This window comes from Odontesthes bonariensis, chromosome 8 (genome assembly GCF_027942865.1).
Source record: "Odontesthes bonariensis isolate fOdoBon6 chromosome 8, fOdoBon6.hap1, whole genome shotgun sequence".
In the NCBI taxonomy this organism is placed as follows: Eukaryota; Metazoa; Chordata; class Actinopteri; order Atheriniformes; family Atherinopsidae; genus Odontesthes; species Odontesthes bonariensis.
The window spans coordinates 142103-165340 of NC_134513.1; the positions used below are offsets into that span (position 1 = coordinate 142103).

Consider the following 23238-nt stretch of genomic DNA (forward strand, 5'->3'; position numbering starts at 1 on the left):
AAATCATTTAAATGAATTTAAAAACAAGCAACAGTCTAGATAAGTTAAAAGATAGCGTGCAGATTTCATGCATAGACACATGAGAACTTTATCTTTTATTGTATTCATTGTTGGGTTAGGTTTAGTCTGTTTTTCTTGAGTGCCAATAAAATTTGGTTGTAAAAATACAATGACAAATAAAAAGATCCTCACAGAAGGAACAATCAAACTTGTTTCTTTATTAAAATATAAAATGTATATTTAAATTAATTTATACATTTATCAATAAGCCATAGCTTACCATGTCATGTGTTTTTTTTTTTTTTTTTTTTATTGGAAGTTTTCATGAATAACAAAGCATATTGACAGTCAAAAAATAAAATAAATAATATAACATGAAATAAAATAAAATAAATAATAGCAAGAGAGAGAGAGAGGAGGGCCTACATTACATTAAATCAAATCAAAGCTACACATTATTTCAATTAGCCTAGCATGTCATGTTAAAGAGCGTTGTTACTCTTTGTTATTGTATGGTGTCTTTTTGTAAATAAAGTTTGCTGTAATCTAAGCACTCTTTTTTTTTTTTTTTTTTTTTTTTTTTTTTTTTATTGTAACAACACATCAAAAACAAACATTGTAAAGGCGGGGTACAGTGCAACAACTAATCAAAAGAGGAAGAAAAATTATAAATTGGTAATCTAAGCGCTCATAGCAGAGAGCTCATAGCTTCAGCATTGAAAATATATCGCGGGCTCCTTGTTTCCCTGTTAATAAATAAAACAATAAAATTGATATCAGCAATAGTATTTTTTTGTTAGAATACATATTTTTTACCCTATACGAATACTTATAGTAAACATGCGTCCTTTCATGTTGTTCTGGTATTAATTTACTAAGCTGATTATTATTATTTTTTTTTATTGGGCAAATCTTTGGGCACCAAAAAGTTCTTTGACAACACAGTGGGGTCCTTCGTTTAGCGCCAGTTTGGATTTTTTTCCCCGCGAGTTCAGCAGAAAGAGTCCAGAAGTATATTTTTTAACAGCTCATTTAATAAAGTGTTAACTTTAGTAAGTGTTATTAAATTTATTAAAGTGTAAACTTTAGAAAAATAAGAAATAGCTTAACGTTGTTCTGTGCTAACAATTTCTGTTGTTTCCCGAAGAAAAAAACCGTAAGTTTGATATTTTGTCATTTCTTCCGGACATTGTTAAACCATTGTTTTACTCGTGTTCTTTGCTAGCTAACACACCCTGAAAGTTAGCTTTAACAGACTGTTAATACTTTATATTATATTTGTTAGCTAACACACCCTGAAAGTTAGCTTTAACAGACTGTTAATACTTTATATTATATTTGTTAGCTAACACACCCTGAAAGTTAGCTTTAGCAGACTGTTAATACTTTATATTATATTTGTTAGCTAACACACCCTGAAAGTTAGCTTTAACAGACTGTTAATACTTTATATTATAGTGTGATGCTTTCTTTGGTCTCACTGTTGTTTTCATCTGGAATTATGCAGAGTGTTCAGTATATTTGAGTAAAAACCTGCTTGGCATAAACGTGAATGATTGAGACTGATTGAACATCTTAGGAAATGATTTATATCTCAATGTCTTCTGTGTTTTCTCAGGTCTTTGTAGAGCTGACAGATTGGTCTTTACTTCACAAACCGCCTCTCCTTCGGCCGTCTGAAATCAGCAGTTAGCATCTGGAAAATGGACAGTGAGTGTAATGAGCTGTAAAACCCATCAGAGCACAGTTACTGCAGAACAACATGGCCACTGAATGTGTTTTTCTCTCAGGCGAGGACGATCTGGATGTCCTGACGGCTCTTCTGGCTGAGAGCGAGGCTGCTGGGGAAGAAGGAGGCGGGCAGCAGGAGGCCGATGACCTGGACGGCCTGTTCGATGAAGACAACGAAGAGGAGGAGGAGTACAAAGAGGGCAGCGAGGAGGAAGAGGAGCTGGTGAAAGAGCTCTTTGGAGATGTTGATGATGTGGAAAATGAAGACACAAATGAAGAAGGAGGAGCCTGTGAGAACCTGAACAGGTCAAAGGAGGATTTACAAGGTCAGTAACTGATCCTAAAGTTCAAAGTGTTTAAAGCGTTTTGGACTTTAATTCAGTTCTGTTGCTGACCTGCATCTTCTTCAGGGGAGCTGAGGCGGATGCAGGAGCAGATGCAGAAATTACAGCAGCAACTGGAGGCGAGCCAGAAGGTTTCAGCACCATCATCCTCTGAGAGTCCCAGACCTGTGGACCCCAAAGCTGTGAACCCCAGACCTGTGGACCCCAAAGCTGTGAACCCCAGACCTGTGAACCCCAAAGCAGCAGCGAGCCAACAGCCAGCATCCAGACCGAGCCAGGCCGGTCCAGCTGCCTCACAGAAGACCAAAGCAGGTAAACTTCCTGTTGTTCTTCAGCCCGAAGGACCGCTGCACACTTCCTGTTTCTGTGCAAAACTACATCTTTGGATTTGGCTTTGTTTCAACATTTGGCGATATTTCCAAATATTGTAAGATTAAAAAAGCTGCGTAACCATGACAGCAGCTAAAGTTGATGATCCGTCTCGTAGCAACGTCTCCATCCAGTCCGGGGGCAGCAGGACGCCTGAAGGAATCCTCAGACTTCTCCTCGCAGCTCACCATCGCAGACTCGTTCAAACGCAAACCGAGAATGGCTCACCACCCGAAGGCTGGAACACCACCAGGTACAGCTCCGTCAGGTAGAGCTCCGTCAGGTAGAGCTCCGCCAGGTAGAGCTCCACCAGGTAAAACACCACCAGGTAGAGCTCCGTCAGGTAAAACACCTCCAGGTAGAGCTCCACCAGGTGGAGCTCCACCAGGTAGAGCTCCACCTTCCAGCGGTGCTGGTGTAGCTTTGCTGGTTTTTATCTGCCTTTTCTTCTGTTTCCCTCAGAGGACAGAGGACCACTGGTGGAGATAAAGATGGGCAGCTCCTTCCAGCCGCTGGAGAGCTCCAGCAGAGCTTCGCCTGCAGCCTCCCACAGCAGAGCTCCACCTGCAGCTCCACCTGCCCCCCCACCTCCTCTTCCTAAAGACGTGGCTGTGGAGAAATACTCTGGACTGCGGCTCAGGTCCGACCGGCAGAATAATAATAATAATTTATTTATATAGCACCTTTCATACACAAAATGTAGCTCAAAGTGCTTTACAAATAAGATCAATGTACAAAGTAAATAAAGTAAAATAACTACAAGAATAACAAAATAGAGCACAATAGAACATGTTACTGAGGGGGGGATAGGTAGAGTGAGGAGGAAATAGATATAAATTAAAGATAAAGTACTAAAAATAGAAAAATGAATTTACCAATAAAATAGAGAAACAATAAATGTAATGTATAAATAGTAATAATAATAATAGAATTGATAAAACTAGTAGAAGGCGAGGGTGTATAGATGTGTTTTTAGCTGCTTTTTAAAGTTTGTAATATCTGTTGACTGACGAATATACACTGGTATATATAAACAGAAAGCAGCTTCACCCGTCTTTTTATGTTTCATTTTAGGAATATTTAATAAAGTAGCACCTGATGATCTCAGAGCTCGATTTGGATCATATTCTGTGAGCAGTTCTGAAATGTACGGAGGTGCTAATTTAAAAATCAGTAAGAGAATCTTAAGATCTATTCTAAAAGACTCAGGGAGCCGGTGTAGTGAAGCCAGAAAAGGTGTGATGTGTTCTCTCTCTTTAGTGCGGGTTATTCTATTATTATTCTGCTTTATTCTCCTTTTATTCTGCTTTACTCTCCTTTATTCTCCTTTACTCTGCTTTATTCTCCCTTTATTCTCCTTTTTTTCTACTTTATTCTCCCTTTATTCTCCTTTCTGCTTCAGGAAGCCGCGGGTGTCCTCCAGCGAACTGGACCGCAAAATGGCCGACCGGCGCCTGATCCGCCTGTCGCAGGTGCCGGAGCGCCTGGCGCGGGAGAAGCTGGAAGACTGCGACTGGGTGACGTTCGCAGTGCTGATCAGCAAAGCCACGCCGCAAAGCAGCAGCAGCGTAAGGCTCTCCAGATGTGACACAGCTGGAGGAAATGATTATATTATATTATTATTTATGTTATATTATATTATTATTTATATTATATTATATTATTAATTATATTATTATTTATGTTATATTATTATTTATATTATATTATATAATCTATATTATATTATTTATATTATATTGTTAAAAACTGCGACAAGCTTCACTGTTTTTAGTGCTTTTAAAAAGGGTGTATGTTGTCTTTATTAAAGCCAAAGACCCAATCTGTAAAATATCTGTAGAATGAGTTTTCAGTTCTCAAACAAAACATATAACCTGCTGTTTGTTTCTCTTTTTAACCCATTAAATACATCCAGTTATTAGTTCCACTGGTAAGACATAAAACACTGTAATATTTCCTAAAACTGCTCCTCTCCCAGGGAAAAACCTTCAGCGTCTGGAAGCTGAATGACCTCCACAACATGGACGTGTTTGTGTCTCTGCTGCTTTTCGGTGAAGTCCACAAAGAGCATTGGAAGACGGAGCCGGGGACGGTCGTTGGACTCCTGAACCCCAACTCCATGAAGCAGAAGGAAGGATACGATGGGGTGAGTGGGTGGGAATGTTCTCTATGCTTCTGGAAACAGAAAGTGTTGAGCCTGACTCCAGGAAATGGAAATAGGATATCTGCTGATATTAAATGGCACATATAGAAGAGTCTGAAACAACCCTGGCTTTTTGTTTTTCAGCCCAATAATCTGGAAAAGCCACTCAGATCTGGTGATGTCACAATACCAGACTTTTAGTGGTCGATACCGATATCAGTGAAATTCCACGATTCTCGATACCCAGTTCGATACCACGATAAAAACAAAACCAGAACAATGAATTCCATGTACTTCAACATACTTTTGAATGGATGAATAAAGTATTTTTCTATTCTACTAATTCATTAAGAACATTTGAACATTAGAAAAAACAACACAGGCATGTAGCCTTCAAGTTATAAATGAAAATAAACCATTTTAACGTTTGATCCATTTGAATTGGAATCAGGAAACATCAGAACCAGGATGGAGGGATATTCTATGACTTGTGATTTTAAAAGACATGTGCTCTGTAGCTTTAGCTTTAGCTTAGCACAGGTGATCTGCGTCTTTGAACCCAACTTCAGTGTTTGCAGTGTAAGCAGATGCATTATTTGATTCAATTCAATTCATTTTTATTTATATAGCGCCAAATACAACAAATGTCATCTCAAGGCACTTAGATAGTAAGTCCAATTCAAGCCAATTGGAATTCAATTAATTAATAATAATCATAATTCATAAAATAATCCAATTCGTTCATATAGAGCCAATTCAAAAACAATTTCCTAGCTAAGAAAACCAACAGATTGCACTGAAAACTTTTTGTTTTTCGGTCCAATCTCCCGGCCTGAGCGGCGTGCCTGAGGCGACTGTGGAGAGAAACGACTCCCTTTTAACAGGAAGAAACCTCTGGCAGAACCAGACTCAGGAAGGGTGGCCATCCGCCTCGACCAGCTGGGGTTTGAGAAGACAGAAAAAGGGGGGGGGAGGGGGGCAGGGGGCCACCGCGACGGCGGCACTGTAACACCATTCAAAGGATATCTGTTGGAACAGGGAAACACGAGTTAATGACCACAATAATATCACATATACATAAAGAGAGTAAAGTGAGGAAAGGTGTGTCAGATGAGGCCCCCCAGCAGTCTAGGCCTATAGCAGCTTAACTATGGGATGTTTCAGGATCACCTGAGCCATCCCTAACTATAAGCTTTATCAAAAAGGAAAGTTTTAAGCCTGGTCTTAAAAGTGGAAAGGGTGTCTGCTTCCCGGACATTTACTGGCAGCTTATTCCACAATTGAGGGGCCTGATAACTGAAGGCTCTGCCTCCCATTCTACTTTTAGAAACTCTGGGAACCTCAAGTAAACCTGCAGTTTGGGAACGAAGTGCTCTGTTAGGAAAATATCTTACAATGAGATCTTTAAGATATGATGGAGCTCGGTCATTAAGAGCTTTATATGTGAGGAGAAGAATCTTAAATTCTATTCTGAATTTAACAGGGAGCCAATGAAGAGAAGCTAAAACTGGAGAAATATGATCTCTGCTGTTAGTTCTCATCAGAACTCTGGCTGCAGCATTTTGGATCAACTGAAGGCTTTTCAGAGAATATGTGGGACAGCCCAATAATAAAGAATTACAGTAGTCCAATCTTGAAGTAACAAATGCATGGACTAGTTTTTCTGCATCACTCTGAGACAAGATGTTCCTGATTTTAACAATATTACGAAGGTGAAAGAAGGCAGTCCTAGAAACCTGTTTTATATGCGAGTCAAATGATAAGTTCTGGTCAAAAATAACTCCAAGGTTCCTCACTGTAGAACTAGAAGCCAAGGAAATACCATCTAGAGTAACTATATAGCTAGACAATTTCTCCCTGAAGCGCTCAGGTCCAAAGATAACGACTTCAGTTTTGTCTGAATTTAGCAGCAGACAGTTCTGAGTCATCCAGGTCTTTATGTCTTTAAGACATGCTTGTAGTCTGACCAACCTATTGGTTTCATCTGGTTTTATAGATAAGTACAGCTGAGTATCATCAGCATAGCAATGGAAATTTATGCCATGCTGTCTAATAATGTTACCTAATGGAAGCATGTATAAAGTAAAAAGAATCGGTCCAAGCACAGAACCCTGGGGAACTCCATGACTTACTCTGGTGTGTGAGGAAGATTCTTCGTTTACAAGAACAAACTGAAATCTATCAGATAAATATGATTTAAACCAGCCTAATCCAGTTCCTTTAATCCCAATAACATGTTCAAGTCTGTGTAATAAGATACTGTGATCGACCGTATCAAATGCAGCACTGAGATCCAACAGGACAAGCACAGACACAAGTCCGCTATCAGAGGCTAAGAGGAGATCATTGGTAACTTTCAGCAGTGCTGTTTCTGTGCTATGATGCACTCTGAATCCTGACTGAAACTCTTCAAACAGATTATTTCTGTGTAAATGATCACAAAGCTGAGCTGCAACTATTTTTTCAAGAACTTTAGACATAAAAGGGAGATTGGATATAGGTCTATAATGAGCCAACACTTCTGAATCAAGAGTAGGTTTTTTAAGTAAAGGTTTAATTACAGCAACCTTAAAAGTCTGAGGTACATATCCTGTCAACAAAGACAGATTGATCAAATCCAATATGGAAGTGTCAATTAATGGGAAAACCTCCTTGAACAGTCTGGTTGGGATTGGGTCTAAAACACAAGTTGATGGTTTAGAAGAGACTATTGCTGTTGTTAGTTCAGAGAGATCAACTGGGCAGAAGCCGTCTGAATACAAATCAGGTTCTAAAGATACTTCTAAAGCTGCTGTACTTGATGATACATCACTGATAATAGTGGGAAGGACTCCATCAATCTTCTCTCTGATAGAAACAATTTTATTAATAAAGAAGCTCATGAAATCATCACTGCTGAGAGTTAAAGGAATAACTGGCTCAGCAGAGCTCGGACTCTTAGTCAGACTGGCTACAGTGCTGAAAAGAAACCTGGGATTATTCTTATTCTCTTCTATCAATGATGAATAATAAGCAGTTCTAGCTTTACGAAGGGCTTTCTTATACATTGTTAAACTATCTTTCCAGACTAACTGAGACTCTTCTAAATTAGAGGAACGCCACTGTCTCTCCAGCTTTCTTGCAGTCTGCTTTAAAGCACGCAGCTGTGAATTATACCAAGGAGCCAACCTCTTCTGACTGATTACCTTCCTTTTCAGAGGGGCAACATTGTCCAGTGCTGTACGCATTGAAACTATAGTGCTGTCAACAAGAGACATCCATTTCAAACCGGATGACTCATGTTGTCACAGAGGAACACTTCAGAAAGGGTTCGTTCTGCTGTTTGTTCTGATGTAAGCTGCGTTGTGTAGGGACGGGGACTTCACAGCTTATTCAGCAGAACTTTGCAAAGACTTTTGTCCGGTAACCTGATTGGGTTTGGGTCAGGTAACCCTAACCTGATTGGGTTTGGGTCAGGTAACCCTAACCTGATTGGGTTTGGGTCAGGTAACCCTAACCTGATTGTAGCTGAAAGGACGGTGAGGAAAGGAAAGAAAAGATGTTTGTGTTCACCAAATAAAACCTGGTGTTGTGCTGCAGGTGAGTTTGACAGTGGACCACCCGCAGAAGGTTCTGGTTCTGGGGGAAGCTCAGGACTACGGCACCTGCGCGGCCGCCAAGAGGAACGGAGACCCCTGCTCTCAGATCGTTAACCTGGTGGGTTCCTAGTTTAATTTACCGTAATTCAGCCTCTGCTCGGTGCTGTTTGCCACCACATCATCTTTGACTCTCTCTGCAGTACGAATGTCAGTTCTGTCAGTATCACGTCAAGGCCCAATACAAGAAGATGAGCTCCAGGAGGGCCGAGCTGCAGTCCTCCTACTCTGGAAAAGCCCCCAACAAGGTGAAGGGGAAGGGGGGCAGCCTGAGGGAGCGGCTGTGTCAGGACGGCTTCTACTACGGCGGCGTGTCCTCGCCGGCCTGCGCCGCCTCACTGTGAGTAACCAGAGTTCGTTAAGGGAAACCCGGCCGGTCATAGAGCCGACTGAAAGCTCCTCCTGTGGTGTTGAAGTGACCCAAAGGGACCGTCTCTGTGTTTCAGAACTGCTTCCAAAGCAAACAAACCCGCCCAGACATCTCTGGACAAGCTGTTTGTGAGAGGCTCAGCTCAGCTCGTCCATCAGGCCAAACAGCTGGGTGAGCAGCTGCTTCCACTTTCCACACAGATGGGTTACCGGACCCTAACCGGATTGGGTTCGTGTTACCGGACCCTAACCTGATTGGGTTCGGGTTACCGGACCCTAACCGGATTGGGTTCGTGTTACCGGACCCTAACCCGATTGGGTTTGGGTTACCGGACCCTAACCCGATTGGGTTCGGGTTACCGGACCCTAACCGGATTGGGTTCGGGTTACCCGACCCTAACCCGATTGGGTTAGATGCAGAGTGGATATAAAACGAAGCCCACTTTAATTCTGCTGCCTTAAACAGAAAGACTGTGATGCCTGTTATGTTCTGATGCCGTTCTGCTTGTCTGGTTTGTTAGCGCTGCAGTCGGGGGAAGTTTCCGGTTGTTCTGATGAATTTAAGAGTCTGATGTCGATGCCGACCCCTGGAGTTCTGCAGCTGAAGAAGCACCTCGCACAGGGCAGCCAGTCAGGTATACACCCTGCTGCTTTCTCCAGTTTTAGATCAGCGATATAAAAATTAACCAGTAACAATAACCAGTAACCTTCCTCAGCATCTAAAAACGCTGCTGGGGCTCCTCTGCAGTCCATCTCAGCCTCCGACCTGCTGAAGCAGCAGAAACAGATGCAGCGCCAGCTCCTCCAGACCCGGCGCCAGAGGGCGCTGCAGAACCCGGCTGCTGCCCGACCGGCGCTGCAGAACCCGGCTGCTGCCCGACCGGCGCTGCAGAACCCGGCTGCTGCCCGACCGGCGCTGCAGAACCCGGCTGCTGCCCGACCGGCGCCGGGTCAGCGTGGCCCGATGTCCCCAGCAGCCCCTGAGGTCCCCGTGGCCCCCCACGCTCCGACGCTGGGCCGAGGTTTCTCAGAGGGCGATGACATCCTCCTCTTTGACGGCAGCCCGCCCCCGGCTCCGGCTGCCGGCCTGTCAGCCGCCAAGATGGCCGCCCTGAGGCGGCTGAGGGCCAAGGGGGCGGGGCTTGAGAGGGAGGACCCCAACGCTGTGAAGAGGAAGAGGAGCGACAGCAGCGAGATCAGCGCCCGCGTAGAGAGGAACCGGACCTCACCAGACGGTACACGCACACCTTCCCAGGGTGTTCAGCTGATTTAGGTTTTATTTCTGCTCATTTTCAGGAGTTTCAGGAGAAAATAAATCTGATAAATCAGACATGAACCTGACTGACACATTTAGATCCTGAAAATGATTTTATTTGTGTTGCACACGATCCGGCCCAGCCGCCCAATCAGAGCAGGAAGGAGGAGGTCATGTGATGGTTCGGAGATCATTTATACCTGTTGCTTGGTTACCTGTGCAGGTGCTGCGTCCAGCAAAGAGGAGGAGGAACCGGCCCAGAAAAAGAAACGAGAGAAGCTCCAGTACATCCAGTCCGAGGAGTTCCAGAAGCTGCTCAGCGCCAAATCTCGCCACGGCGTGGTTCTGCAGGCGGTAGGACAGCCGTCGCCGTAGAAACGAGGCTTTTCTGTGGCTGAAGCTGTGAGTGATGTGGTTTGTTGTGCTCCTCAGGCGGAGTATCAGCTGCAGGAGCGCTACTTCAACGCTCTGCTGAAGAAGGAGCAGATGGAGGAGAAGATGAGGGGCATCAGAGAGATGAAGTGCCGCGCCGTCTCCTGTAAAAAGGTATTTAACCCCAACCCAGACTCTGACTGTGTTCGAAACCGCATACTACATACTACCATACTACATACTGCATACTTACATACTGCATACTTACATACTGCATACTACATACTACATACCGCATACCACATACTACATACTACATACTATATACTACATACTACATACTGCATACTGCATACTTACATACTGCATACTACATACTGCATACTACATACTGCATACTACATACTACATACTACATACCGCATACTACATACTGCATACTGCATACTACATACTGCATACTACATACTACATACTACATACCGCATCCTACATACCGCATCCTACATACCGCATCCTACATACCGCATCCTACATACCGCATCCTACATACCGCATACTACATACCGCATACTACATACCGCATACTACATACCGCATACTACATACCGCATACTACATACCGCATCCTACATACCGCATACTACATACCGCATCCTACATACCGCATCCTACATACCGCATACTACATACCGCATACTACATACCGCATACTACATACCGCATCCTACATACCGCATCCTACATACCGCATACTACATACCGCATCCTACATACCGCATCCTACATACCGCATACTACATACCGCATACTACATACCGCATACTACATACCGCATACTACATACCGCATACTACATACCGCATACTACATACCGCATACTACATACTGCATACTGCATACTACATACTGCATACTACATACTACATACTACATACTACATACCGCATACTACATACTGCATACTGCATACCGCATCCTACATACCGCATACTACATACCGCATCCTACATACCGCATCCTACATACCGCATCCTACATACCGCATACTACATACCGCATACTACATACCGCATACTACATACCGCATACTACATACCGCATACTACATACCGCATACTACATACCGCATACTACATACTGCATACTGCATACTACATACTGCATACTACATACTACATACTACATACTACATACCGCATACTACATACTGCATACTGCATACCGCATACTACATACCGCATACTACATACCGCATACTACATACCGCATACTACATACCGCATACTACATACTGCATACTGCATACTACATACTGCATACTACATACCGCATACTACATACCGCATACTACATACCGCATACTACATACTGCATACTGCATACTACATACTGCATACTACATACTACATACTACATACCGCATACTAAATACTACATGCCGCATACTGCATACCGCATACTGCATACCGCATACTACATACCGCATACTACATACTGCATACTACATACTACATACCGCATACTACATACCGCATACTACATACCGCATACTACATACCACATACTACATACCGCATACTAAATACTACATGCCGCATACTGCATACCGCATACTACATACTGCATACTACATACCGCATACTACATACCGCATACTACATACTACATACTACATATCGCATACTACATACTACATACCACATACTACATACCGCATACTACATACCGCATACCACATACTACATACCGCATACTACATACCGCATACTATATACTATATACTACATACTACATACTGCATACTACATACTACATACTACATACTGCATACTGCATACTACATACTGCATACTGCATACTACATACTGCATACTACATACTACATACTGCATACTGCATACTACATACTATTTCAATTCAATTCATTTTTATTTATATAGCGCCAAATACAACAAATGTCATCTCAAGGCACTTAGATAGTAAGTCCAATTCAAGCCAATTGGAATTCAATTAATTAATAATAATCATAATTCATAAAATAATCCAATTCGTTCATATAGAGCCAATTCAAAAACAATTTCCTAGCTAAGAAAACCAACAGATTGCACTGAAAACTTTTTGTTTTTCGGTCCAATCTCCCGGCCTGAGCGGCGTGCCTGAGGCGACTGTGGAGAGAAACGACTCCCTTTTAACAGGAAGAAACCTCTGGCAGAACCAGACTCAGGAAGGGTGGCCATCCGCCTCGACCAGCTGGGGTTTGAGAAGACAGAAAAAGGGGGGGGAGGGGGGCAGGGGGCCACCGCGACGGCGGCACTGTAACACCATTCAAAGGATATCTGTTGGAACAGGGAAACACGAGTTAATGACCACAATAATATCACATATACATAAAGAGAGTAAAGTGAGGAAAGGTGTGTCAGATGAGGCCCCCCAGCAGTCTAGGCCTATAGCAGCTTAACTATGGGATGTTTCAGGATCACCTGAGCCATCCCTAACTATAAGCTTTATCAAAAAGGAAAGTTTTAAGCCTGGTCTTAAAAGTGGAAAGGGTGTCTGCTTCCCGGACATTTACTGGCAGCTTATTCCACAATTGAGGGGCCTGATAACTGAAGGCTCTGCCTCCCATTCTACTTTTAGAAACTCTGGGAACCTCAAGTAAACCTGCAGTTTGGGAACGAAGTGCTCTGTTAGGAAAATATCTTACAATGAGATCTTTAAGATATGATGGAGCTCGGTCATTAAGAGCTTTATATGTGAGGAGAAGAATCTTAAATTCTATTCTGAATTTAACAGGGAGCCAATGAAGAGAAGCTAAAACTGGAGAAATATGATCTCTGCTGTTAGTTCTCGTCAAAACTCTGGCTGCAGCATTTTGGATCAACTGAAGGCTTTTCAGAGAATATGTGGGACAGCCCAATAATAAAGAATTACAGTAGTCCAATCTTGAAGTAACAAATGCATGAATTAGTTTTTCTGCATCACTCTGAGACAAGATGTTCCTGATTTTAACAATATTACGAAGGTGAAAGAAGGCAGTCCTAGAAACCTGTTTTATATGCGAGTCAAATGATAAGTTCTGGTCAAAAATAACTCCAAGGTTCCTCACTGTAGAACTAGAAGCCAAGGAAATACCATCTAAAGTAACTATATAGCTAGACAATTTCTCCCTGAAACGCTCAGGTCCAAAGATAACGACTTCAGTTTTGTCTGAATTTAGCAGCAGACAGTTCTGAGTCATCCAGGTCTTTATGTCTTTAAGACATGCTTGTAGTCTGACCAACCTATTGGTTTCATCTGGTTTTATAGATAAGTACAGCTGAGTATCATCAGCATAGCAATGGAAATTTATGCCATGCTGTCTAATAATGTTACCTAATGGAAGCATGTATAAAGTAAAAAGAATCGGTCCAAGCACAGAACCCTGGGGAACTCCATGACTTACTCTGGTGTGTGAGGAAGATTCTTCGTTTACAAGAACAAACTGAAATCTATCAGATAAATATGATTTAAACCAGCCTAATGCAGTTCCTTTAATCCCAATAACATGTTCAAGTCTGTGTAATAAGATACTGTGATCGACCGTATCAAATGCAGCACTGAGATCCAACAGGACAAGCACAGACACAAGTCCGCTATCAGAGGCTAAGAGGAGATCATTGGTAACTTTCAGCAGTGCTGTTTCTGTGCTATGATGCACTCTGAATCCTGACTGAAACTCTTCAAACAAATTATTTCTGTGTAAATGATCACAAAGCTGAGCTGCAACTATTTTTTCAAGAACTTTAGACATAAAAGGGAGATTGGATATAGGTCTATAATGAGCCAACACTTCTGAATCAAGAGTAGGTTTTTTAAGTAAAGGTTTAATTACAGCAACCTTAAAAGTCTGAGGTACATATCCTGTCAACAAAGACAGATTGATCAAATCCAATATGGAAGTGTCAATTAAGGGGAAAACCTCCTTGAACAGTCTGGTTGGGATTGGGTCTAAAACACAAGTTGATGGTTTAGAAGAGACTATTGCTGTTGTTAGTTCAGAGAGATCAACTGGGCAGAAGCCGTCTAAATACAAATCAGGTTCTAAAGATACTTCTAAAGCTGCTGTACTTGATGATACATCACTGATAATAGTGGGAAGGACTCCATCAATCTTCTCTCTGATAGAAACAATTTTATTAATAAAGAAGCTCATGAAATCATCACTGCTGAGAGTTAAAGGAATAACTGGCTCAGCAGAGCTCGGACTCTTAGTCAGACTGGCTACAGTGCTGAAAAGAAACCTGGGATTATTCTTATTCTCTTCTATCAATGATGAATAATAAGCAGTTCTAGCTTTACGAAGGGCTTTCTTATACATTGTTAAACTATCTTTCCAGACTAACTGAGACTCTTCTAAATTAGAGGAACGCCACTGTCTCTCCAGCTTTCTTGCAGTCTGCTTTAAAGCACGCAGCTGTGAATTATACTAAGGAGCCAACCTCTTCTGACTGATTACCTTCCTTTTCAGAGGGGCAACATTGTCCAGTGCTGTACGCATTGAAACTATAGTGCTGTCAACAAGAGAGTCAAATGCTGCTGGAGTAAAGTTTATGTAGTCGTCCTCTGTCATATCTGCACATGGCAGTGAAGAAAAGGATGATGGAATTAATTCTTTAAATCTGGTTACAGCATCCTCTGATAGACACCTTCTATATGTAAATTTCTTCTCAGAAACTGTATAGTCAAGTAATGTAAACTCAAAGGTTATCAGAAAATGGTCAGATAAGACAGGGTTATGAGGGAACACTGTTAACTGTTCACTCTCAATGCCATAAGTCAGAACAAGATCAAGGGTGTGATTAAGGCAGTGAGTCGGTCCGTGAACACTCTGAGAAAATCCAATAGAGTCTAATATAGAATTAAAGTTCATATTCAGGCAGTCATTTTCAACATCTACATGAATATTAAAGTCACCCACTACAATGACTTTATCTGTACTCAGCACTAACTGGGATAAAAACTCTGAGAATTCAGACAGAAACTCAGAATAAGGGCCAGGTGGACGATACACAACAACAAACACAAGAGGTTTCTGGGATTTCCACTTTGCGTGGGAAAAACTGAGAATCAGATATTCAAAAGAGCTCAAACTAATCTTGGGTCTGGGACTGATGAGTAACCCTGATCTGAAAATAGCTGCCACTCCTCCTCCTCTGCCTGTGGTTCGAGGAACGTGAACATTTAAACAGTCAGAGGGAGTTGCTTCATTAATGCTAACATGATCCTCCTGCTGCAGCCAGGTTTCTGTAAGACAAAATATATCAATATGATGATCACACATCAACTCATTCACTAACAGAGACTTCGAAAGGAGAGATCTGATATTCAGCAAACCACATTTAATAGTTTGATGTTTTTGTTCAGTTAAAGTTTTTGTTTTAATACTACATACTACATACCGCATACTAGGGCTGTCCATGACCAAGGATCTTGTTGGTCGACCAGTGGTCGTCATTTACTCCGATTTATCGACTAATCGACACCCCCCCAAAAAAAATAAAAAAATTTGAAAAAAACCCAAAAACATTTACCTTTAATGCCCGGCTGCCGCATCTATGCGCATTTACCACTAAGGCCGGGAGTAACCATGTGTGACTAACAAAATGTTTCCTGGTTCATCTAAACACTAGGCCTATAGCCTACACAAAAATCAATTGACTGCTCAGTTCTTCAGTCGGAGAGTGAGAAAAAACCCGACGTTAGTGACCATTGGCTGACAAGCAGAATTTTACAAGCGCACAAGCCGGGTGCTTCAAGTCTGCCCTCTCTTTACACGGGCAAATTATTTCAGATTTTCTGAATGTGTCACAAAAATAATCAGAAAGACAGGCGGAGTTTGAACATTCTGACCGCGATTTGGATCTCACCACGGTCCAATGGAGGATAACAGAAGACATAGTGTCGGTGCTGAAGCCGATGGTCACACTTACCGAGTTGCTTTCACAAGATGTTAATGCATCTCTCTCTGCCACGCTGCCCATGCTCATAAACATGAAAAGACGTCACCAAAATAAAATAAATAAACCTGTTGCTGCGCGAGGATGACAGCGCAGCCGTGATATGTGTGTGGTAACGGGTCGGAAAGTACAGCGCTGACCGGCCACCTCTGTTCCAGAAGGCGCTCTAACATGCAGTGAGTGGAGTTCCATTTCGTGGAGACATCCTGGATGAGTTTGTGTTCAACGACGTTCTGTTGTATTTGTTTTTCAGTGAGAGCCGCTGTAGCCTCGGCACTTTTCTTAAAATGTCCAACAAGACGTCTGGGCCGGCAGCTGCTATGACTCGGCAAATGGGATCTTTTTTAAGAGCCGCACTGATGCACCGCTGCAAAGTGTGCCCTGCGCAACGAACTCCTTGGACGTTACTCCAGGACGGGTTACGCGCAAACTGATCGTTCTGTCCTTGTGACACTAATTTACCGTTTTGATTTGTTTGACGTCTTTCTTTGTCAAGCCCTTCAAATTAAAAGTCCCGCGAGCCCTTTGACGAGACGTGGCTTTTTTTTTTCCTGCGACCAATCAACCAATGGAATTTGGTCGACTGGTAATTTTTTTTGTCGACCGACGACCAATCGATTATTTGCCGTCAGCCCTACCGCATCCTACATACTGCATACTACATACTGCATACTACATACCACATACTACATACCGCATACTACATACCGCATACTACATACCGCATACTACATACCGCATACTACATACTGCATCCTGCATACTACATACTACATACTACATACCGCATCCTACATACCGCATACTACATACCGCATACTACATACCGCATACTACATACCACATACTACATACCGCATACTACATACTACATACCGCATACTACATACCGCATACTACATACTGCACACTGCATACCACATACTACATACTGCATCCTGCATACTACATACTACATACTACATACCGCATACTACATACCGCATACTACATACCGCATACTACATACCGCATACTACATACCACATACTACATACCGCATACCGCATACTACATACCACATACTACATACCGCATACTACATACTACATACCGCATCCTACATACCGCATACTGCATACCGCATACTACATACTGCATACTACATACCGCATACTACATACCGCATACTACATACCGCATACTACATACCGCATACTATATACTACATACCGCATACTAAATACTACATGCCGCATACTGCATACCGCATACTACATACCGCATACTACATACTACATACCGCATACTACATACCGCATACTACATACCGCATACTACATACTGCATACCGCATACTACATACCGCATACCGCATACTACATACTACATACCGCATACTACATACCGCATACTACATACCGCATACTACATACCGCATACTACATACTGCATACCGCATACTACATACCGCATACCGCATACCGCATACTACATACTACATACCGCATACTACATACCGCATACTACATACCGCATACTACATACCGCATACTACATACTGCATACCACATACTACATACTACATACCGCATACCGCATACTGCATACCGCATACTGCATACCGCATACTGCATACCGCATACTACATACCGCATACTACATACCGCATACTACATACCGCATACTACATACCGCATACTACATACTGCATACCGCATACTCCATACCGCATACCGCATACTGCATACTACATACCGCATACCGCATACCACATACTACATACTGCATCCTGCATACTACATACTACATACTACATACTGCATACTCATCGATCAGACAGTATGCAGAGCGTTTACCCACAATGCATTTCGCTCCTACCCGAGCCGAAATCAGCCGGCCTGAAGCTGATTTCTCTTAAGCTCTAAACTCTGTAAACTTTAGCAACATTTGAAACATTTTCAGGTGAGAAAGTAGTCGTTTAGATCCCCAACGTGTTGAAAACCTGACAAAATACCGGCTGTTTACAATTTTGTTCCCACGAATTCGGCGCTACTAAAGCTAGCCGCAGTGAGCTAACCCACTTCCGGTTATTTTCACAAAATAAAATACCCGTTGCCTTTTATCATAGGGAAAGCCATTACCATACAATTGGTGCTTTTGTTTTGAAAACAGGAAGTGAACCTACCCTCGTTGTAACTGCCGTTTTGACAGGAAATGACGATCGGTGACGTCACGTTACGTTGCATCTTGGGTACTTTGAGTATGAGTAGTAACCTCATGATGCATACCCAACATTTAGGAGAATCTAGTATGCATCCGGGAACTTAAAAAAGTTAAAGTTAGTAGGAGAAATAGGCGGTTTGGAACACAGCCTCAGACTGCAGCTGGAACAGGTGCTAACTCCCCTTCTTCTTCTTCTTTCAGTGCAACTACACCTACTTCAAGCCGGCAGATCGCTGTGTGGCCGAGAACCACGAGCTGCGGTGGCACGACGCCACCAAGCGCTTCTTCAGATGCGCCTGTGGACAGAGAGCCATCGCCCTGGACCGACTTCCTCACCAGCACTGCAGGTACGGAACCTCCTCCAGATGTTTTACAGAAACAAGACGAGGCTGGAACCTCCTCCAGATGTTTGGCACAGAAACGAGACGAGGCTGGAACCTCCTCCAGATGTTTTACAGAAACGAGACGAGGCTGGAACCTCCTCCAGATGTTTTACAGAAACAAGACGAGGCTGGAACCTCCTCCAGATGTTTTACAGAAACAAGACGAGGCTGGAACCTCCTCCAGATGTTTGGCACAGAAACAAGACGAGGCTGGAACCTCCTCCAGATGTTTTACAGAAACGAGACGAGGCTGGAACCTCCTCCAGATGTTTTACAGAAACAAGACGAGGCTGGAACCTCCTCCAGATGTTTTACAGAAACGAGACGAGGCTGGAACCTCCTCCAGATGTTTTACAGAAACGAGACGAGGCTGGAACCTCCTCCAGATGTTTTACAGAAACGAGACGAGGCTGGAACCTCCTCCAGATGTTTCGCAGAAACGAGACGAGGCTGGAACCTCCTCCAGATGTTTCGCAGAAACAAGACGAGGCTGGAACCTCCTCCAGATGTTTGGTACAGAAACAAGACGAGGCTGGAACCTCCTCCAGATGTTTGGTACAGAAACAAGACGAGGCTGGAACCTCCTCCAGATGTTTGGTACAGAAACAAGACGAGGCTGGAACCTCCTCCAGATGTTTGGTACAGAAACAAGACGAGGCTGGAACCTCCTCCAGATGTTTGGTACAGAAACAAGACGAGGCTGGAACCTCCTCCAGATGTTTGGTACAGAAACAAGACGAGGCTGGAACCTCCTCCAGATGTTTCGCAGAAACAAGACGAGGCTGGAACCTCCTCCAGATGTTTCGCAGAAACAAGACGAGGCTGGAACCTCCTCCAGATGTTTGGTACAGAAACAAGACGAGGCTGGAACCTCCTCCAGATGTTTGGTACAGAAACAAGACGAGGCTGGAACCTCCTCCAGATGTTTCGCAGAAACAAGACGAGGTTGGAACCTCCTCCAGATGTTTGGTAGAAACAAGACGAGGCTGGAACCTCCTCCAGATGTTTCGCAGAAACAAGACGAGGCTGGAACCTCCTCCAGATGTTTCGCAGAAACAAGACGAGGCTGGAACCTCCTCCAGATGTTTGGTACAGAAACAAGACGAGGCTGGAACCTCCTCCAGATGTTTGGTACAGAAACAAGACGAGGCTGGAACCTCCTCCAGATGTTTGGTACAGAAACAAGACGAGGCTGGAACCTCCTCCAGATGTTTGGTACAGAAACAAGACGAGGCTGGAACCTCCTCCAGATGTTTCGCAGAAACAAGACGAGGCTGGAACCTCCTCCAGATGTTTCGCAGAAACAAGACGAGGCTGGAACCTCCTCCAGATGTTTCGCAGAAACAAGACGAGGCTGGAACCTCCTCCAGATGTTTGGTACAGAAACAAGACGAGGCTGGAACCTCCTCCAGATGTTTGGTACAGAAACAAGACGAGGCTGGAACCTCCTCCAGATGTTTGGTACAGAAACAAGACGAGGCTGGAACCTCCTCCAGATGTTTCGCAGAAACAAGACGAGGCTGGAACCTCCTCCAGATGTTTGGTACAGAAACAAGACGAGGCTGGAACCTCCTCCAGATGTTTGGTACAGAAACAAGACGAGGCTGGAACCTCCTCCAGATGTTTGGTACAGAAACAAGACGAGGCTGGAACCTCCTCCAGATGTTTGGTACAGAAACAAGACGAGGCTGGAACCTCCTCCAGATGTTTGGTACAGAAACAAGACGAGGCTGGAACCTCCTCCAGATGTTTGGTACAGAAACAAGACGAGGCTGGAACCTCCTCCAGATGTTTCGCAGAAACAAGACGAGTAGAATCCAGCTGAGTTGAAACTTTTCCATGAACCAAACGTTTTTAATGTTTAATGTGTTTCCCTTTCAGTAACTGCGGCCTGTTTAAATGGCAGCGTGACGGGATGCTGAAGGTAAATCTGAAAACATTCAAAATAAATCAAACTATCTGTGGAGAGTTGGACCTGATGTTTGCTTTCATTTCAGGAGAAAACTGGACCTAAAATCGGAGGAGAGCTTCTCCAGCCGCGAGGCGAGGAGCACGCCAAGTTCCTCAGCAGCATGAACTGACCTGGCGTGACCTCTGCCTGACCTCTGCCTGACCTCTGCCTGACCTCGGCGGCCTGTTTCAGGACTTGTATGTTTGTAATTTAAGGGTTTGTTAGCGTTTTAATAATGTTTTTAAAGTTTCACCTTGAGGTTTTATGGATTATGATGATGAATATCTGGAGGATTAAAGCAATACTTTGGAATGTGGATTTTATGGGCCCAACATGTACGGAAGCCTTTTACAGCCTGATATGTTCAGTTTGCAGATTTACTGCAGAAATATTTCACCTCTACATTTCGTTGTCGTTCTGTTTAAGTTCTTAAGGAATTACTCGACCATTTAAGCTCCGCCCACTGCGTTTCACCCCCTTCTTTGCCTCTTTCTTCTACTGTCACGCTGTTTAGTGATGCAGTCCTGTAATACAGCAATAATTGTGTAGTTTTAACTAATGATGATACTTTTATTATGCAAACAGTTAGAAGTTGAGCATAAAAGGCCAGAAACTACAGTTAAAAACAATCGAACTGAATGAATAAAGAACAAGGTCACATCAATGTCAGTCTGTTGAAATGGTTTGAAGAAGTGATTTAAAAGAAGTCTGACGGGTCCTGATGGCAAAGTGGCCCCGAGGATCTGAGGCGAGTTTATCTGAAGAGCACGATTCAAAGAGCTTTACGGCTACATGAACTCACAGGAAGGCAAATAAAATCATTCCAAAAAACATAAAAGATAATCAAATTAAAAGCAAAGAGTGCCTGTCGTGGCGGCAGCCCCCGAACCCGCTGGTGGACGCCAGTTGCGAGGGAAGCCGTCCAGCTGAAGAAGGAGTCCTATCTGGCCTTTTTGGCCAGCGGGACTCTGGAAGCAGCTGATGGTACCGACAGGCCGAGCGGAACGCGGCCTCGGCGGTTGCTGAGGCAAAAACTCGGGCCTGGGAGGTGCACCGTCAACACCGTGTATGGTGAGGGCGGGGCTCTGCTGACCTCATCTAGGGACGTCGTGAGTCGGTGGGGGGAATACTTCGAGGGCCTCCTCAATCCTACCGACACGCCTTCCGATGAGGAAGCAGAGTTGGGGAGCTCGGACGTGGGACCTCCCATTTCTGGGGCTGAGGTTGCTGAGGTGGTCAAAAAACTCCTCGGTGGCCCCGGGGGTGGATGAGGTCCGTCCTGAGTTCCTCAAGGCTCTGGATGTTGTGGGGCTGTCTTGGTTGACACGCCTCTGCAGCATCGCGTGGACATCGGGGGCAGTGCCTCTGGACTGGCAGATCGGGGTGGTGGTCCCCCTCTTTAAAAAGGGGGACCGGAGGGTGTGTTCCAACTATAGGGGGGTCACACTCCTCAGCCTCCCTGGTAAGGTCTATTCGGGGGTACTGGAGAGGAGGATCCGCCGGATAGTCGAATCTGGGATTCAGGAGGTGCAGTGTGGTTTTCGTCCTGGCCGTGGAACAGTGGACCAGCTCTATACCCTCAGCAGGATCCTGGAGGGTGCATGGGAGTTCGCCCAACCGGTCTACATGTGTTCTGTGGACTTGGAGAAGGCGTTCGACTGTGTCCCTCGGGGACTCTTGTGGGGGGTGCTCCGGGAGTACGGAGTACCGGACTCCTTGATACAGGCTGTTCGGTCTCTGTATGACCGGTGTCAGAGTTTGGTCCGCATTGCCGGCAGTAAGTCGCACATGTTTCCTGTGAGGGTTGGATAGGGGTGGGCGGTATGCACGGTATCATACCTTATGCGGTATTTTTCAACAACGGTAGAGATTTTTTTGCCATACCTTATACCGCAATAGCTCATGAGTCCTGTAGATGGCAGTAATGCAGATATGCCGGGCGACAGTAATCGCAAGACAAGGTAACACGAGTAATTTGTTTTACCACCTGCGGGCTAACCATGCTCCGGAATATGAAACGAGTCAAAGCCGGTGTTCTGTCGATTTCTCCTACTTGTCGAGATTTGCTACTTTGTGGTTTTGCGCATGCGCCGAGCCGATTTTCTAAGTTTCGTTTTCACGCCCATAATGTTTTGCTGCCCTGCGTCTCAGCTGGTGTGTAACGGTAACATCCTCAAAATCCTGATTATTTTCTCTTTTGGAAGACATGCAAAGTAATAAAAAAAACTTATCGTATTAACAGGCAGTTTAACATGCACAAATGGGGCGTCTGAAACATGACGCATATTTGAGCATGTTGAATAAGTGGAAGGCGCCTATGAAAGTTACGTTATCCAAGAGGCAGCGGCTTTTCTCTCAGAGTTTATTCGAGGAAATGTACCTTTTCTTATTTTTTAAATATAAATGTAACGTATATATTTTTATATTTCCTGTGTTTTCTGTTTTGCACAATACATTTAATTTAATATTGCTGCAAACATCC

The 23238-nt window shown here is 43.8% G+C and overlaps 1 protein-coding gene across 2 annotated transcripts; it reads left to right on the forward strand.

The window, feature by feature from the left end:
* The first annotated feature begins 833 nt into the window (after positions 1-833).
* Positions 834-21756, forward strand: mcm10 (minichromosome maintenance 10 replication initiation factor). 2 transcript variants are annotated; one of them, XM_075472439.1, is made up of 18 exons: positions 834-1156; positions 1619-1710; positions 1791-2057; positions 2142-2387; positions 2563-2697; positions 2907-3084; positions 3847-4012; positions 4423-4590; positions 8167-8283; positions 8366-8562; positions 8669-8763; positions 9113-9226; positions 9308-9826; positions 10070-10200; positions 10279-10392; positions 18624-18769; positions 20687-20729; positions 20803-21756. In XM_075472439.1, the coding sequence occupies exons 2-18, from the start codon at positions 1704-1706 to the stop codon at positions 20884-20886; spliced, it is 2727 nt and encodes a 908-aa protein (XP_075328554.1). In that variant the 5' UTR covers positions 834-1156; positions 1619-1703; the 3' UTR covers positions 20887-21756. The 2 variants fall into 2 exon arrangements, with proteins under 2 accessions (XP_075328554.1, XP_075328556.1); XM_075472441.1 differs by lacking the exon at positions 834-1156 and having other exon boundaries at positions 1487-1710.
* Positions 21757-23238: the final 1482 nt, after the last annotated feature.

Coding starts and splice junctions, on each gene's coding strand:
- mcm10 (XM_075472439.1), top strand. Junction 4,013..4,422: donor CGCCGCAAAGCAGCAGCAGC/GTAAGGCTCTCC, acceptor CTCCTCTCCCAG/GGAAAAACCTTCAGCGTCTG. Junction 8,764..9,112: donor CCATCAGGCCAAACAGCTGG/GTGAGCAGCTGC, acceptor CTGGTTTGTTAG/CGCTGCAGTCGGGGGAAGTT.